At 33.1% G+C, this 20,257-nt stretch overlaps 1 protein-coding gene across 1 annotated transcript; it reads right to left on the reverse strand.

Annotated features, from left to right (window-relative positions):
- Positions 1–709: 709 nt before the first annotated feature.
- Positions 710–3,168, reverse strand: LOC149185544 (uncharacterized). The gene is made up of 3 exons (XM_089410722.1): positions 2,426–3,168; positions 2,062–2,191; positions 710–1,958 (listed from the first exon to the last, which is right to left on the reverse strand). The coding sequence occupies exons 1-3, from the start codon at positions 2,556–2,558 to the stop codon at positions 905–907; spliced, it is 1,317 nt and encodes a 438-aa protein (XP_089266848.1). The 5' UTR covers positions 2,559–3,168; the 3' UTR covers positions 710–904.
- Positions 3,169–20,257: the final 17,089 nt, after the last annotated feature.

The raw sequence follows: 20,257 nt of genomic DNA on the forward strand, positions 1-20,257 counted from the left end.
AAATCTTAAAAGGTCTGAATCAACTTAAATATAGAACTATTCAATTGTTTACATGGCAAGCTCTGCAGATTGTGTAAAAACTCGTTTAGATCATTTACAACTTTTCAAAGTGATGTAAGCTCATCCTCATTTGATCGATTGAGCGCCTATTCTGGAAGAAAAAACAACTATTTTAAAGGGAACGCTAGCCTGTGCTGTGTCAGTGATCATGAGATTAATCTCATTTTCATGGAATTTCATTTTCTGACTGGTTTAATCAACAGATTCTATAATTGTGATTGCTTCACAGACTAAAGGAATCAGATAAAAAGGAATGAAATGTAATTCTTGTGAGCATGGGTTCATCAATGGCCTCAGATATATAATTTGGTGGATTCATGTAATGTTGGTGAGTGTGTACAGTGGGTTTCCAGCTTGCATGGGCTTTAACACATCACTTCCGATTATACTATCCTATAATATATTGTCTATACGATATTGCCTTCCCAGTTATACATTAATTTTCAATGACTGAAGAAAAGATGACAATACACCCAGGGGCTTTAATAAAAAATCAGGCCAGAAGATATACTCTCAAAACATTTTCAGGATGGTATAAGAATATTTAAGTTTTACATTCATTCACTTCCATGCAAAATCAGCATTTTTGATGAAATAGTTTGACATCCAATGTTTAACTGATTTCTTTCACGGCAATCAATTTAAAAAGTTACATAAACAACAACCAATAGAATATATAGCAACTGTAATTTTCACAAACGTTTTAATACAACATACATGTACTCTTAAATAAGATATCCACAAAAGGATATTACAGCAGATTCATATAGAAAGCAAAGACAATACAGATTAAACAGAAGCACTGAAAATAGCCAAAGGTTCGTCCTTCTTATCTTTGAGATAATTAATTCGAAGGATACTGTGATGATGGGGACACTACAGACCACATTTCGTAGTCATGATTCGGAGCTTGAGCCTGAGAGAGGTGCTGCACATGTTGTGAAACAGAAGCTGAAGCTGGTGTTGCATGCTTGTAATTGGCTTCGTCCAGCAACTGATCCTCAGTCATAAAGGACTCCAGAAAATAAGAGAGTATATCTGAATTGCAATCTTCAGTAGTTGGGCCCAGTGGATTTATGTTGGCTTGAAGGGTACAGGAATTTGCACCATCGTTTTCCTTGTAGCTTTCTTGATGGTTTTCTTCAGTGGCTGCACGGTGTTGAATGAAGTTGGCTGAAAAACTTTCGTTATATTGATGTCCACCTCTCAAAGCATTTCTAGCAGTTGCTTGATAACCTTGATCTGAGAAATGTGGGGCACTGTCTAGCCCTGATGGGGGTGCCATGAAAAAGCTACTTGTCAGTGTGTTTGTTCTCAAATATGGAGACCAATCATGGCCCTCTAAGCTCAATTCCTGATTAGGGTAGCAATATGGAATCTGTGAGGGTTGATTAACATGAACAACTCCATTAACTGATTGTTGTGGCAGCTTACCTGATCCTTTTCCTAAATCAGAAACAGCGGAAGAGTAAGTACCCTCACTTCCAATATAAGTAGACTGAGTAGCTATGGCAGTGCTGGAGGAATTTGCAACAGTGTGAAGGCTATCAATTGCTGATGTATCAGGATGATCATTGACGTTCTTGCTAAGTTCTGGGGAATGGCCAATGTTGTCAACAACTTTGCACGATTCAATGTTGTCAGACATTGCTGTTTCAGTTTCTTCCAGCTGAATTTTCTGAGAATCACAAGTTGGGTTGTTGGTATCTTCAGAGTTTACGTTGTCAACTCCTTGGCTTTTGTCACTGCGTAACTGCTCAAGCTCTGATTCAGCCAGGGGTTTGTGGGTCCTTGGATCTATCCCTTCACTGATCAGTTTTTTACTAAGGTGCGTATTCCAGTAGTTCTTGATTTCGTTATCAGTGCGCCCAGGCATTCGCCCAGCTATCAAGGACCACCTGAAAAACCAAATGGATATGATGCACCAATTTTGACTCTAATCTAACCTAACCTAATGTACCCATCTATCATTTTTGAATCTCATGAAGGCAAGGAACGTACCTGTTTCCGAGAAGGCGATGCAGTCTGAGAATAAGGTCTTCCTCATCGGGTAAAATCTGTCCTCGTTTAACATCAGGCCGCAGATAATTCATCCATCGCAGTCTACAGCTTTTGCCACAACGCAGCAACCCTATAATTATACCAGAAAACACAAATTAGAATGCAAATTATCAATAATTTTCTAACCATATTCTTATAGGTAAATCATTGTATTCTCACAAGCAAATCATGGTTTTGATGATGAACACTGGTTGGTTAGAAATATAGACCCAAAAATCCCTCAATGTAATCTATCCAAAAAAATCATAGAAAGAATATAAATGATAGAAACTTAAACTGAGAAATAATCAGATTCATATTAAACCTGCTTTCTTAGGAAGTGTTCTCCAGCCTCCTTCTCCATGCTTTTGGATATATTTTACAAGAAGATCGTCCTCCTCGGGAGTCCATGGACCCCTATTCAGACCCATTTTCGAGCAGCAAGGCGTGCGCCCCATTTCACCACAGCACGGTTAGGGTTTCAGCGCCCCGCCTGCAGCAACTCTAAAAGTCAATCCGAAGTATGAAATCGTTGATAACAACGAGATCTGTGCTGTCAGATTGAATGCGAATGCGAATGTTTGGCGCAGATTTCAAATAGCCCGCAGGAATTCACGAATCCCTAACTCTGATTCTGAAGAAAGGAGAGAAGAAAAGCGAGCTTGTAATTCATTCAAAGTGACTCCATACTGGTCGGGATCCACAGCTTCTTGCGCTCAAACCCAGGGGAACGATCGATCGGAAACAAAACCTAAAACTGAAACTGAACTGAACTCGGAGGTTGAAGAAAAATGCAGTGCCCAATCGACGATGAAACAGTTAGGCTTACCTAATCATGTTTTTACAAAATACATCAATTCGATCTGATCCAATCCAATCAGTGCCAAAGAAGAGGACGACATTATAAGTCCTTGATTGAAACTATGATTTTTTAAATGGCAATTCACGTTGGAGTTTGAGGTTAGCTGGCGAGATTCTCCACGAGTTAATTGCATCGCAGTGAGCTAGTGAGTGGGTTAATGAGTTTGGATGAGATGATGTGTACATTTCTGTTTGGCCAACCAGTGCGATCCCTTCCTTCGTGGTGAAGAAGTGTCCACACCCCGTCCCTTAACATTCAAAGCATGATAACCCCTCTTCTTACCTCAATAGTCATGAATGGCATTTGGACTACTAGGCATTCATCACTTTCTTTATCCAAAATTTAGACTTCCTTCAAAGGTTGGGATTAAACCGTTCTTATAAATTAATTAAACTTAAATTATCAATTTTTATCAATTTTTTTATATAGGTATAAAACTTGCATTAAATGTTGTTTCGAATTTGAAAGAGGAAAATCCTCAAAACATTTCATCAATTTTTTAATAAATATTTATGTTTTCTTATAAAGTTAAATTTAATGTAAATTAATGTTTTTTATTTATAATTTATTTAAATATAACAAATAAATTATTTTTATATTTCTTAATTATTGACAATTGGCCGTAGAGGCTACTCTATGAGGCATCATCATCCTCGCCCACATGGCACTTGTTTTAATGGAGCTTGTCATGCATGCCATCTCTAGCAAAGGCGCACTAAAGTTTCAAGAGGCAACAAGGGATATCCGTTCAAGCATTCTTGTTTGAGCATTGTTGCTTGCATGAGGCTATGGGACTAGTGGTGGTGGATGTTCTTAGGCACTTGTTCTTGCAGGGTGTCATTTCGATTGTGCCATCCCTTGCCCCCTAAGATGTGATGAGTTGTGAAGGAGTTCAAGTCGGCACCAGCATTGCTGTAAATGTCAATGAGGAGGTTCAACGTGAGCGAGTGTGGGATCTAGGCTTGAGGTGGCGACCTCCTTCTACTTGTGGTGTTTAGTCACCTAGTTGGATTGGCACAGCAAGGATGGAAGGGCGAAAAATTGGGGTACTCTCCGAACATTTGTATTTTGGTAAGGTTCATATGTCCTGAATTAAGGAGGGTTCTTCTATGATTTTTTCGTTGGAGTGTTCAATCTCTTGCCTAGTTTGTGAATTTTCACTAGATATCCATAGGCGAACCTTTTGATAAGTAGTGGAGAGTGCTTCTTGTGTTTTTCTCTCTAGGCATGGATTCTGTTGTTAAAGGTGGATTCTGGGGACTATTTTGGTTGTGGAGGGTGGTCATCTTTACAACGCAACCTATCTTCTGGGGATGTGTGGGCTTCTGCAGGAAAATTAATTTCCCTTTGTTCGTGGGTATCAATTTACAAGGCCCAAGACCTTATTTCTGTGTGCATGATCTTGGGTGTGTTGGGGACAGGGATGTTGCAGTAACTCGGGGGCTGCATTGGGGGCGGTATCTTCTAGATAAGGGGTACAATTCAAACTATTCTGGATCCATCCTATGGAAATGTGGACGAGCCCATCAAAGTGTAGGCCACAAGGTTGCAGGGCAGTTCATCTAGGAGATGGTCATCACCTAGGGGAAGAGGTTAATCCACAATTGGTGCATTCTCCTAGCATAATTGAGCTGCCTCCCACCTTCTCTTCTTTGGACGAACGTCTTCAGTAGATTTTATTTCTCTTTGAACAACTTGCTCGAGACAGGCATGACAACAAGAACGAGGTCATTGGATTTATGAATGACCTTCAACAAAACCAATGGCATATGATCGACAAACTCGCTTCATTTCGTCACAGGCAAAAAAGGATTCATGAAATATCTGAGTGACTGGAATGCAAATTACAGCATATGGAAGGTCATGTCCATTATGCCTTATGCCCTCCACCGTCACCAGTCAATGGAAAAGGCATCCCAGTTTTGACTCTCCTTGCATAATAAGGATGAAAATTGGTTGCTTCTAGGTTCTTGGGATTTTTTTGGTCTTTTTGGGCTATACTTATGTGGTTCTCTACTTCTCTATTTTGTTCTGCTTATTTGTCATGTGGTTTTGTTTTTACCTTCTAGCAAACAAGTCCAATAGCAATGAAGCCAATATTATTTTTATATATGCTCCTTCGCAATGTATCATTGATCTGAAGTAATAGAAAATATTGATTTAATATATATATATTATTTTCAATTTATTTATTAATGTTTTAATTTAAAAAAGAAAATTATTATTTTTTATATGAATAGTATAATGATTAAAATTCATTAAATTAAATTAATTTTAATTTTATTTTAAATAAGTATTTTTAAATTATTATAATTTTAATAAAATAAATAGTAAAAAGATAATATTAAAATAAATATATTAAAATTTAAAAATTGTAACTTAATATATGTGCCTATAAAATAATTTAAGACAAATGTTTTTCATTTTTAACTTTACTAATTTAATAAAAAAACACATTCTTTCCACGTATACAATATACCTTCCTTGTGAAGCAAGTATCCACAACCTCTCCCCTAATATTCATCACACTCACCTCAATCGTTATAAATGCCATTTCGACTACTAGGCATTCATCACTTTTCTTATCCAAAATTAAGCCTTATTTGGACTATTAGGCATTCATCACTTTTCTTATCCAAAATTAAGCCAAAATTAAGCCTTCTTACCAAAGGTTGGGGTTAAACCATCTTTATAAATTAATTAAAATTAGATTATCAAATTTTATCAATTTTAATTAAAAAAATTATAGATATAAGATTTGGATTAAATATTGTTGGTGCTTGGAATTTAAAAACGAAAATCTTCAAAACATTACATCGAATTTTTAATAAATATTTTTAAAAATAATAATAATGAATATTTATATTTTTTTTATAAATATAAAAATTATATATATTTGTTATTTATATTAATTTGAGTAGAAATTAATCATCATAATTATTATTTAAATATAACAGATAAATTATTTTATATTAATTTTCTTTTTTTTATTAATATTTTAGTTCTTGGAATTTTTATATTTAAAATGTAAAGTTTTTTTTGGTTAAATAATAATCATATGGTTAGATATAAGACTTTTGTGATCCATAATGTAGATATCAGTCTTTTGGATTAATCACATCGTTAGTATTGGGTCAACGTTTCAAACCTTGTTGTGAGGATGAACCATATTAGTTGGTTCGAAACGTCGACCCAATCCTAACGATGTGATTAATTCGAAAGACTGATATCTACATTATGAATCACAAAAGTCTTATATCTCACAATATCATCATTATTTAACCAAAAAATGACTTTACATTTTAAATATAAAAGTTCCAAGATCTAAAATATTAATAAATAAAATGAAAATTAATATAAAATAATTTATCTATTTAAATAATAATTATGATGATTAATTTCTACTAAAATTAATATAAATAACAAATATTAATATATATTAAATTTATATTTATAAAAAATTATAAATATTCATTATTGTTATTTTAAAAAATATTTATTAAAAATTCGATGTAATGTTTTGAAGATTTTCCTTTTTAAATTCTAAGCACCAACAACATTTAATCCGAATCTTATATTTATAAATTTTTTAATTAAAATTTATAAACAACATTAGGATGAACCACATTAGTTGGTTCGAAACATTGACCCAATCCTAACGATGTGATTAATCTGAAAGATTGATATCTAAATGATCATATTCATTAATACTCATTAAATTAAATTTATTTTATTTTTCTTTTTTTAAGATAAGTACTTTTTAATTATGATAATTTTGATAAGATAAATGCTTAAGAAGATTAGTATTGATGATGATGATTAACGTCCACTAAGGCCAATTTGGTCTATCATAACTCAAGAAAAGAGAGTGTAATTGTCATTCTTCAAAATCTTGTTTTTGTGATCAAAGAGCAAGGAAAGAAGCATTCCAAGATCGCTATTGTTGAGTTGGCTTACTAAGGCAAGAAGATTGGAGGTGTGACTGGTGATAATGAATTGAGAGTGAATGTGGGCAAAAGTCAAGCATCCTAAAAGGAAGTGTTTTTCATCTTCTGCCTTCTTAGTATCACAAATATGACAAATTCTATCATCCGAGGGAGTCTTGGGAGTATACCACCACCTGGTCTCACTTTGAAGCTCATGAGAGTTAGTTCTAATCCTAGTGATGTTCATTTTCTTCTTAGTGCTAGTCAACATAGAGAGATAATTTTGGCTATCGAGGGTGGGGTTGATCACCTCTTTATAGTACCTTCACTTCCTTTTACCCTCCAGCTCCTTAGCATCCCACATCTTGTCCTTAAAACTGGAGGTAATAGTACATTTGATACTATCCTTGCTTCTCATGATGATCTCCTCCTTAATCCCCCAAAGGTTGAGCCAATACTGAGCATCCTAATGCCACCCACACTTAAGGTGTGGTGGGGGTTTTTGACTAAAGTTAGAAGCAATTTTTGGGAGCCTCTTGGATTCCATATTGTGAAGCTTCTTCTTGTACATCAGATATCTAAAAATGACTGCACTTTCAATGGGGAACATACCATCTTCGATCAAGAGGATAGGATAGGGAGTATTTCCCTTGATCTTGAGGTTATAGGTTATGAATTTCTACTCGATCATCTCAATATTTCTCCACAACTCCCTAGATATACTGCACCCCTAAACTTCACATTTGTATAAGATAACAGGGGTGATGAGAGTCTCAAAGAGGAACCTTTTTTAATTCCAAATGTAAAGATCGGTTGACTTACAATTGTTTTCAAGCTCATAATAAGATTTCCAACCTCTAATCAATACCCAAATATCCATAAGAAGAAACTTGCTTAAGACAATGGTTATTATAGATGAAACTATCATGGGTGATCTTTTCAGATTTAATGATCATGACTTTAGTCTTGTCGGTATTAACTGTCATACCCATATTAGAGCAGTAGACATGAACAATCTTAAGTTGCTTGTCTAGGTTATCATGGCTCTTTGAAAGAAGAATGATATCATCAGCATAAAGGAGAAGAGTAATGATAATATCAGTGAGCTCGGTGCCTTTGGAGCCCATAGTTTCTAGACACTCCTCTAGTTTATCGACATAAATACCAAAAAGGGTAAGGGAAAGGGGACAACCTTGCTTAACCCCGATATTACATTTAGTACATTTAGACCACCCTTCGTTGGTCTTAAGGTTTGCAATGACAATCTCATAGAGGTGGATCACAACAATCCTCTGTTCAGGAGGAACCATGATCTCTTCAAGCCTCTCCTAGAGCTTATCTTGGGGGACAGTGTCAAAAGCTTTTCTAAAGTCCACAAAACAAAAAAAGAGATCGATTTTACTATGGCGACATTCCTTTGGGATGATCCTAAGGGTGAAAAGGATGTCGATGGTTGAGTGATGTCTCCTAAAACCATCTTTCCCTTTAGCTCTTTTACCTTGGTTCTCATACCAAGGCTAAGATTTGCAGAATGAGCCCATAAAGCTTGGCTAGAATGTGGCTAATCATAATGGCTCTATAGTTAGAGGGAACGCTTTTGTCCCCATTTTTTAAGATAGACACAATAAGGCTTTGCATCCAAAGCTTAGGGAAGCCATGCTTTATAGCCAAATTAAGAAGCTTGTGGAGATGAGGAATGAGGATAGATCTTCCCATTTTAAAGATCTTAGCTTGGTAACCTTCAATATCTTTGACTTTCCCATTAGCGAGCTTATTAATCTTAGACTCAACGTCTTCTAGAGAAAAAATATCATCCTTAATAGGAGTGTTTAAGATGGTGCCCATGGTGTCGAGAGAGTCATACAAATTCTTAAGCTAGTTATCCCAATTTTCTAGGTGATAGAATGATTATCTTTAGCTTTACGAACAAGCACATTCCACCAAAACTTTATGGGTGCAACTTTAGAAAGGTGGAGAAGATACTCTTGTCTCATATTAATATATGACCTCTTCTTCCTCTTAATGAGAGCTTTGTATATACTTATATTCTAGAGCTTTATGCTTTCATTAGGGGTGTCTCTGATTGTTTTCCTAACAATTTTACAGTATTTGTCATACCAAGGATTGCAAGTTCTATTATTCTTCTTATATGAAATCTTGTTAGAGAGTTTGCTAATGGTAATGAAAAAGTAATAGTGAAATAGTAATAGATTTAATCACTATGTTATATTAACATGTTAATTTTTTTAATTTTTTTTAAGATAAGTAATTATGATAATCTTAATAAGATAAATGGTTAAGAAAATTAGTATTAAAATACGTATGTTAAAAACAAAATTGTGACTTAATAAAATGTAATTAAGGAAAAATATTTTTCATTTTTGGCTTTTCTTAATTTAATAAAAACACTCAAAATTTTCTACTCATAATGGTTTAGACATTTATAGCGGATATCAAAAATTATTTTATTTTACTAATGTTTATAAGTTTTATCATATTACATTTTAATTTAAATAATATTTTTAATATAACTAACTAAAATTTAAATTATCATTTTCTAATTTAAATTTATGTTTTAATTAATTTAAAATTAATATAATTATGTAAATTAATTATTTTAACTTAATAAAAAAAGTATTATTATTTATTAAAGTTACATTAACAGATATCTCACACTTATTAATGTTATATTTATTAAAATTACATTAACAGATATCTCACAGTTATTAATGTTACACTTGTAAGTATTGTTTAACTATGTTATATTTCAAAAATTGAACATATTATAATGCATAATGTATAAACTTCAGAAGGAGATGTATTATTTATTAATTTGATTTGAGTAAGTAGGGTTTATATATATATAAAAGAAATATTAAGTGTTATATATAAGTATGGTTTAAATATAATATATTTTAAATTTTGAATATATTATAATGTAAATATTTTAGAGAGATGTATTATTACTAGTTTAAATTTATATTAATTCTGGATCTATCAAGTGTTAAGAGATGAAATCTCGTTTCACTCTAAAGAGACTTGAATTTCAAGAGATATGATCTTTCTTGGCCTTGGTAGATTTGGAGTTAAGATGAATCTAGGATGGTTTAATTTTCCCTTTAAATACACTATATTATATTATTTTTATTTTTATTATTGTATTTTAATACACTATATTATATTATTTTTATTTTTATTATTGTATTTTGACCGAGTTAAAATATTTACATTAAATTAATATTTTTATTTAAATTTAAATTTTACTTTTGTGCAATGTTAAACATGGCATTACTTTACAACATATCTTTGTGCAATAAAATTAAAATAAAATACTTATAAAATATTTTAGTTTTGAAATGAGCTATAGTTTTTGATCAAGTGGTATCCTCTTGTGGTATTGTAACAAAGCCTATTTATAAGCTAATAATATCCATGGTAAAATGGGGCGAATATCCATGGTTAAGAATCTTGTTATATTGTATGTTTATTGATGATGATGGTGATGGTGATGATTTAAGTGAGAAAATTTTCGGTAGAAATCACATAGGGAATTATTTTGCCAAGTGTGGTTCATAGTCTCGACCAGATGAAGAGGCAGATTATGGAACGAGTATAAATAGAGAGCAATGTAGAGACTCGGCAATTCAACCATATCTCAGATTGTCTTATCTAGTGGAGAAAACAGCTAGCCACATGGTGCAATATACCTCTATATTTTTTTGGGGAGGTTTGGAAATAGAGGAATAAAATTATCTTCAACAACCGCCGAATTTCTGATCTACAGGTACTATATAACATCAAACTGGCTCTCACTACTGGTTCAAACCTGCATACTGGTCTAAAGGTTTCTTCATATAATTCCATCCCCATTGTGTCATTCCTGACTACCTATTTTAATGGTGCATCGCAAAGACATATCTGCGGATGCGGGTTCTGGATTGCTTTCTCACTAGAACAATAATACTGGATTCATTGGGGTGCTGACCGTGGCACGAATACTAAATCTGAAGTAATGGCGCTCTGGGGTTTGCTTTGGTTCTCAAATTTTTTAACATTCCTAATTTACATATTTATGGGGATTCCAAAATCCTCATTGACTATGTTATGGGACGAGCACATATCCTTCAATCCACTCTACAAGGCTGGCTCTTCCAAGTACAACAACTCTGGACACATTACCCGGGTTCATCCATTGAGCACATAGGAAGAAAGCATAAACATTTTGCAAACAGGCTCTTAAAAGGGGACTTCTGGCTGAAGCAGATGGACTGCACATCGAAATTAAGCTGGGGGGACATATTTTGGACATCAGGGTGATGTCTTTCTCTGGATATAACTATTTATCTGCATTCTCATATGAACTAGCTTGAACTTTTGTCGGGATTACTACATGTTGAACACGTTATCAACCTACTTGTGTTTTTTATTTGCATATACCCTTCCTATCCTTTGGTTTTTTACGCTTCACTAGTCTTATTTACGCCTGTACAATTCTGATATAATAGACTAAACTTTTAATTATGTCAGGATATATTTGACTGGATTTGAAGGATGATATATGATGTATCTGTATTACATATATATTGTTGCTTCTATATTATATGTCTGTAAATTTTCTACTTTCTGAATATAGCACTTTTTTCATACTGAACAAAAAAAGACTCTTGGTTCAATTAACTGCTATAATAAACCACTAGTTTATAAATAATATATTTTTATAATTTCTATAATAAATAGCGAGTTTATAAATAATATTTTTTATTTTTATTTTTAACAATAATCATTAGGATCAAACTAATCTATAACAAGTTAAATATATATAAAAGGCAAACAAACTTTCAAAGTCAAAATTGAAACAAAGAACGAAGTCAAAAATAACAAAAGGAATTAGACTCTACTAATAAATAATGAATTCAAGACTAATTTATAAATAAAAATATAACTTATGAGAAACAATGTCATAAATAAAATTATTCAAATAATGTAAATTAATAAAGTTAAAACTCAAAATAATCAATCAAAGATTCAAGAAATAAGATCAACAATAAAATAAGGGGCGCAGGCCTTATAGAAAATCCAAGGAATTAATAAAATAAACAAGGTATAACCTAAAACACAAGTTTAGAGGGGCTAAGAAAGATTAAGAAGATAAAATCCTCCCAGAGTTAAGAATGCCAAGATGAAAAAACTTAATTAATAAAAACAATCAGAGAAACTTAATAACAAAAACCATATAAACAAATAAGAAACATACATAGAAAAAAGAAATCTTTAAATTTTTTATTAAATACCTAAAAGATAGCATAGGGACCCAACTTCTGCTAATACTCCAACCATCATCTCTATTCAAATTATTGGGCCTCCTTTCGATTTCTAAGGCATCCCTAAATTTTCGACGATGGAAATGACTAATCCTGGCAATGACCTGTGCATCCTCAATGCATATACGATGCTTAGATTTATCTGCATGTTATGATAAATTAGAGGAATGGGTCTTACCATGCTTGATGTCAGCGACATGCTCACAAATCCTTTGATTAATCGAGCAACTGGTCTCACCTATGTAGGGATTCCCACAAGAGAAAGGGATAACGTCCTACATGCGTGAGACCAGTCGCTCGATTAATCAAAGGATCTTTTAGCACACCACTGACATCAAGCATGGTAGGACCTACTCCTCTGATTTAGCAGAACATCTAGATAAATCTAAGCATCACATCTGCATTGAGGATGCTCAGGTCATTGCCAGGATTAGTCATTTCCATCATCGAAAATTTAGGGAGGCCTTAGAAATCGAAAGGAGGCCCAATAATTTGAATAGAGACGATGGTTGGAATATTAGTAGAAGTTGGGTCCTTGTCCTGTCTTCTTAAGTATTTAATAAAAAATTAAAGATTTCTTTTTTTCTATGTATGTTTCTTATTTGTTTATATGGTTTTTGTTATTAAGTTTCTCTTATTGTTTTTTTTTTAATTAAGTTTTTTCATCTTGACATTCTTAACTTCGGGAGTATTTTATCTTCTTGATCTTTCTTAGCCCCTCTAAACTTGTATTTTAGGTTAGACATTGTTTATTTTATTAATTCCTTGGATTTTCTGTTGCACCCCTTATTTTATGATTGACCTTGTTTCTTGAATCTTTCTTTGATTATTTTGAGTTTGAATTTTATTAATTTACATTATTTGAATAATTTTATTTATGGCATTGTTTCTCATAAGTTATATTTTTATTTATTAATATAGTCTTGACTCCATTATTTATTAATAGGGTCCTGATTCAGTTATTTTTGACTTCGCTCTTTGTTTTAAGTTTGACTTTGAAATTTTGATTTCTTTCTATATATATTTAACATATTCTAGATTAGTTTGATCCTGATGATTATTGTTAAAAATAAAAAATTATTATTTATAACCTAGTCGTTTATTATAGCCGTTAATTGAACCAAGAGTATCTACATTTTTCTCTGCTTATACTCATGTCATGATTAACCTCTTCATCACATGTCGGCGAAATAATTTCCTATGTGATTTCTACCGAAAATAATCTTTCTTAATTCATTATGGATCGCAAAAGCGTGAATTCAGATGATGATGATGATGTTATAAAGGATAAGCGGGTTTTACAATCTCTCTGTGGTAATAGAAAAAAATCCGGGGCACATGCGTCTGCAGTCTGGCTTGCTGATATCAGGTACACACATTCCTTATATTTTTCTAATACATATCTGCTCATATATTTTCAAGTATGAATAATTCACCACAATTACCAAATATTACCAAAGGTAGATCTAGCACAGTTACTCTATAGAGCCTTTATGAGTATATAGAGTCTTTAGAGAAACGTAGAGAAGAAAGAGAAGTCAAGTTACAAACAGAGTTAGCAGCCATGCTGGAAACTAAATTCACAACTCTTGAAGACAAGATCCAAAAACAAACAGAAAATAAAATAGAACTGGAGAATAAGATGGAGGCAATGGAGACTAGGTTGCAGGTTATGGAAAAACAAAACCAAGATATGAACCAAACATCCCAGCAAGTAGATGTTGATACTTTAGAGAGTCTTAAAATGAAGGACATGATTAAAGAGCTAGAAGAAAAAGTTAATAGCTGCCTCACCCTAAATAGTGTGGCAAGTAAATTAGATATCAAACCAATTAAAGATGAAATGAAAAAATTGATAGAATTAGACCATGAGCGTAACAAAAGGGCTTTGAACCTTATAATCTTCAGTTTGAAAGAGGAGGTAGATGAGGATACTTTATCCATAGCCCAGATAGAATTACATAACAGATTACAAATTGAAACAATGTGTCTCACAGAAGCAACAAGGTTGGGGAAACTAACTGAGAATAAAGGAAGGCTGATCCGAATAAAGGTGAGCTCTACTGACCATAAGTATGACATATTTAGTAAAACCTCAAGTCTAAAAGGAACGGGAATATTTATAAATGAAGATCTCATTCTAGAAGATCAAGCGTAATTGAGAAAGGAGGTTCAAAAGGTAAAGGAAGCTAGGAAGGAAGGAAAATGGGCAATAATTAGAAATAGAAAAGTCGTTATTCAAGATAGAAACCAAAAAGATAATAATAAATAGCAATTCAACATGCTCCAGATTCTTTCTTGGAACTGTCGGGGCTTTCCATGGAACAAAGGCCCCAGGTTAAGTTGGATCTTGAATGATGTTGATATTATTTTGCTTGTTGAAACTTGGGAGCATGAAGAATCAAAAGGTCCCTAACATATATGACTTTACATTATGGTCTACCGGGAATAAGCGATCCTCCCGTAGAGGCATTAGGGGTATAGCTTGTTACATTAAGAAGAAAATCTCTCCCCATGCTAGGATTTATAAAAACGACCCTTACAACCAATATACTTGGATAGAAATTACTGACATTTATGATAAAAAGACCTAAATAGCAATCTGTTATTCCCCCCCCCCCCACCCACCCCCATCAATTCTAACTTCTATAAGAAAAAGAATCTAGATAAAAATAGTCCTTACAATGGTTTAGAGAATGATATTTATAGCCTAAGGAATGAAGGAAATATCCTTTTAATGGGTGACTTTAATGCTCAAACTTCAAGCAACCAAGCTATTCTTCTAAGAAATCGTTCCAACCCTAATCCTCTTTGGTTAGACGAAGACCTTCCTCTGACTAGCTAGTACAAAAGGAGCTTTTAAGACCTCGGGGAGAATTTGTTTGGCTCAGAGCTAATCAAGCTCTTAGTGCTCAGGATCTCATAATTTGCAACGGTCTAAAGAAGTGGCCCAATTCTAGCCACATGAACTGCATCCATGGGCTTGGTAGCAGCGTGGTAGACTATGTTATCTCTGATCTCCCTCTATACAATGAAAATGACTAGGAGCCTCACTCTGATCATAGACCTTTACTTATAACTCTCAATTTTGGCATGCATAGAGATCCCATAGAAGATAATCCTTATAGACAAAAGAAGTTAATCTTTGATAGAAATAAAAAAGATCTCTTTCTAAATGAATTAAAAATTAATTTTCTTCCTTTATCTAGTATAGACAACATAGAAGATCTCTATCATAATTTTACTACAACCCTCTCATATTCTATTAATAAGTTCTTAATTGAAGTTTCAAGTAATAAAATAAATAGCAAAACCAACCCATGGTATGACAAATATTGTAAAAGTGCAAGGAGAGCAATTAAGGAAGTTGTTGATGAATCTCTTAAAATTGGCAAGATAAAAATATACAAAGCCCTAACTAAAAGGAAAAAAATGCAGTATATTCGTAAAAGACAAGCGAATATCTTACACCTCTCTAAGGTAGCTCCTAAGAAATTCTGGAGGAAAATTCTAACTAGGAAAACTAAAGATAACAATAAAATTGTTTTACACGACTGGAATTCCTATCTTAAAAAGATTTATTAATCTCCAAATGTCATGGATAAATTTGAAACCCTGCTCACAACGAAAGAAGTTTTCTCATTAGAAGACATTGATTTTGCGATTAATTGCTTGGCTAATGGGAAAGCTAAGGACATTGAAGGTTACCAAGCGGAAATCTTAAAAATTGGAGGTCTTGTCCTCATCCCCCACATTCACAAGCTTTTCAATCAAGTGTTCAAGCAAGGGTTCCCTAAACCATGGACTCAAAACCTCATTATCCCTATTTTTAGAAGTGGGGATACAAATAACCACTCTAATTATCATACAATTATGATCATCCCTCTCCTAGCCAAGTTATATGGTATTATTTTGGAAAGGAAGTTGAGCATATGGCTTGAAAGTGAAGGTAAGCAGGCTAAAGGCCAAGCAAGTTTTAGAAAGCATCACTCAACAACAGACCACCTCGTTATGCCTAGGATCATTATGGAGGAATGCCGCAATGATAAATCCAATCTCTTTTTTTGCTTTGTGGACTTTAGAAAGGCTTTCAATACAGTTCCTAGAAACAAACTTTGGAACATATTAGAAGAGATAAAGGTTCCTTTCGAGTTGAGAGCTGCCGCTATAAGATTATACGAGAATGTAATTACCAAGTTAAAGAGCAATGACGGGTGGTCAGAAGATATTAAGTGTAATATCAGAGTTAAACAAGGTTGCCCCCTCTCCCCTACCCTATTTGGCATTTACATCGACAAGCTAGAAGGTTGTTTATAGGAAGCATGATGTGCTGGCACAATCTTAGCTGGGATAGTCATCATCCTTCTTCTCTATGCTAATGATATTGTTCTTCTCACGAAGTGCCCATCTGATCTTGATAAGAAACGTATACTTCTTAAGGATTTCTACTCTACCATGGGTATGATTGTTAACACTGAAAAAACAAAAGCTATCATTATCAAATCCAAGAAGGACACTTATGCTAATTTTATGTATGGCAATAGTAACTTGGAGGAAGTGTCTTCCTACAAGTACCTAGGAATTGATATTCATCACAAGCTCAACTAGAACTATAGCATTGAGAAAAGGACTAATGGGGGATGGAAAGCTTATTTTGGTCTTGAAAATAATTGTAAAACGGCGAACCTCGTAATGTGGGATAGAAAGAAGTTCCTCTTTGAAACTTTAGTCACTCCGGTTATCTTATATGGATGTGAGGTTTGGGGTTGTAGCATCTCTAGAGAATCCTAGAGAAAGATTGAGCAAATCTAGAAGCGTTTAATAACGTATAACCTTAAAATTAAAAGCAACACACCCTATCTTATTCTCCTTATAGAAGTGGGTCTTTCCCCTATCGAGAGCCTAGCAATGACTAGGCTTCTGTTGTACAAGCACAAACTCAATAACATAGGAGATCATAGACTTCCTAAGCTAGCTTTAAATTCCAGCCAAAACCACCTAACGCTCAAACGTGGTTGGTATAAAGACACAAGGACCTGGTTAAACCATTGGGAGATCAACGAGAATGTTGCATTGCAAAACATTAATAACATTAAAAATATTGTTACTTCTAAGTTCAAAGAAAAAATGTGGTGTGAGAAAGATTTAGCAACTAAATGAAAATTAAGAAATTATAAGGAGGTCATCAACCCCACCCTAGAATACCAAAAGTATCTCTCTATTTTAACTAGCTCAAAGAAGAAAATTAATATAGCCAAGATTAGAACGAACTCTCATGACCTCTATAGTGAAACAGGTCGTTGGGCAGTTCCTAAAACACCATGGATGGAAAGGTTTTGCCATCTCCGTGAGAATATGAACTTCGAGGATGAAAATCACTTCCTCTTAGAGTGCCCTGCATACAACCACATTAGATCTCAGTTCAAAATCTTTGTTGCAATATTGACCTTCCTAGGCCTTTAAGTTGTCAAAATTACAGTGAGCTCGGGAGGCTTCTCTCCAAGTTTTTTGAGTATAGGAATAAAATCTTAAATCAAACTAAATAATTCATTTCTTTAGGTCTGATAGACCAAAGTTTGGTCTCAATGGACGTTAACCATCATCATCATCATCATCAAAATTAAATTAAAATAAAATATTTATAATTTTTATTTTTATTTTTTAAAATTGAGTTATGGTTTTTGGGTATGTGGTATTGATAAACCATGGTATTAGCCCACGATATTGTAGAAAATCCTATTTAAAATTTAATAATATCCATGGTAAAATAGGGTGAATATTTATGGTTAAGAATTATTGTAAATATTATACTTTTATGGGCTTATTAATTAAATTTAAATATAGTTACAGAATTATTATTTTAATTTATATGATAAAATGGATGTTAATTTATAAGTGCTATTTATATGTTGTATATTCTAATCTATATGTATATTATGATTTTCTTTTATCTAAAATATTGTTCGTAAATTTATTAATAAAAAAAATTACAATTTAAAAATTTTAATTTAAAAAATATTTATATCTAATGTCTAACATGTAATGTTATCTAACATGTAACGTCTACACATCTATCTTATACTGGGCTCTATAGCTCTCTCGGCGCAATTAATTTGATTTGAGTAAATAGGTTTTTGTACATAATATAATTTGATTTGAGTAAGTAGATTTTTGTACATAATTATAGTATATAAAAACTAGAACATTTGATGAATAATTATATATGTGTGTATAGGTGTGAGAGATAAATATTTTTAAAATTATAAACAATTATTTAGTATAAAAATACATAAAATTAAATTATTTTTAACATTTTTAAATAATTTGGGAGGATAGATGTGAACTTTTATCAAGTTTTAAGGGAAAACAACACTTCAACATATGAGAAATGATGTTTTTTATCTCTTCAAAATCTAAGACAAATTACCTCACTTGATTTTGAATTCATGGAATGTAATTCTTTTTAACATTATGGGATTATGTTTCTATGGTTTATCTTTCTATCCCATATGGTTCTATGGTTTAGCTTTCTACCTCAAATTTTTTCTCTATAAGTTAAACTTTCAATCCAATGAAATTTGGTAATTAGATTTAACTTGTGAATGTGGTTTTATTTTTTATGTTTTAGTTAGGATTCCATTCTTATTTCATGTTTTCTAAATATATTGCGGTAAATAGGCTTGTTTCAAGCTTCAAATTCTAAGATTTATCCCTTGTTTTGACTTCATCAACTAGGGATTTTTTTTCTATTTTCTAGTGACAAATCCATTAGAGCAGCATTAGGGTTTCTTATTGATTTGATTTCTCTTTTACTTGATAATTTATTGTGATTAGTTATCACTTCTTATTCTTCTTTGTTATTGTATTTTCATCATTGAGACAATTGCCAAAACTATGAAGATTACAAAGACAACACGAGAACATAAGATGTAGGCACTAGGCCAAGGAAAAACCCCTATGAAGGGGAAAACCTAGTCAAACTCTTACACTAGTAGATTCAAATCAAATTGAGACAGCCCCGACCTTTTTGACCAAAACAAAGATTCTCCTCCATCCACCAAGTCGACCTCCAAGTCAAACTTTATCAAAACATCAATCAACTCTTCAGCATAAGACAACAAGGGTTTCAATCCTTCATGCAGTATTGAAGATCAACCTGCACCTTCGGCCCTACAATTATCTCAGTGTCCTTCACACATGTGGTAGAAATATAGAGAATTTCAACTTTAAAAGGTCTCTTCCTTTTTGTTGTGATTAGCCCTTCATTTTGATGATAAAAGCCTCCTTCTTAACTTCTTTGCACTTCCTTTTTCTTCTATTCAAAGATGCAGATAGAACTTGTCTTAGTAGTGTCTCAAATAGGTCGAATTCATTGCTATTTATAGTTGTTTGAAGCTATTCTATTAGGCCAACTTGTATTGTGGGTAGGCCAACTTGATGGTGGAGGAAATGATGACTCAATTACAACAAAATAATTTCATTTCTTGACATGCAAAGCCTAAGAAGGGTCTATGACTTTGAATTTGACTTAAAACATAAACCTAGAAGCCTTCAATAAAGGCTTTGACCTAGAAACAGATAAGCAAATCATGAAACCCATACTTAATAATATTTTTTCTTTTTATAATTTTTCTTTTTCTTTCTTTTGACAAATAAGTTACATCATGAATTAAATTCAATTATGAAGATCGACACTAGTTACATTCTTCAACACTCCCTCTTAACTAGGGAGTTATTCATAATTACACACGCACACACACACAAATATATGTAGGTACAAGGATGAACTCAAAATTGTATGTTCTACCAAGAGTCATAGCATACGCAATTCTAAATATTAGATACATGACCAAAGTATCTAACCAATTGGGACTGAGGTGTTATCCAAGCTTCTGCCATTATAGGTACCATTAGGATTTAGCTCTAACACCAACCCATAGGGATCTAGGTATCTTATCAAAGGTTGAAGCTCCACAAGACCAATGATACCCTCCCTACTTTTGGATCTAGACACCATCACATGATGATGGACATATGTCCTCCCAAGC

The sequence above is a fragment of the Pinus tabuliformis genome, chromosome 3_1 (assembly GCF_031772625.1).
Source record: "Pinus tabuliformis cultivar Carrire ecotype Pingquan chromosome 3_1, CPIR1, whole genome shotgun sequence".
NCBI lineage: Eukaryota > Viridiplantae > Streptophyta > Pinopsida > Pinales > Pinaceae > Pinus > Pinus tabuliformis.

Bases quoted from the DNA above. Each gene is read 5' to 3' on its own strand.
- LOC149185544 (XM_089410722.1), bottom strand. From the start codon at position 2,558: ATGGGGCGCACGCCTTGCTGCTCGAAAATGGGTCTGAATAGGGGTCCA. The intron at 2,192-2,425 runs GTTTAATATGAA...GTATAATTATAG, and splicing joins AACACTTCCTAAGAAAGCAG to GGTTGCTGCGTTGTGGCAAA. The intron at 1,959-2,061 runs GTACGTTCCTTG...TTGGTTTTTCAG, and splicing joins CATCGCCTTCTCGGAAACAG to GTGGTCCTTGATAGCTGGGC.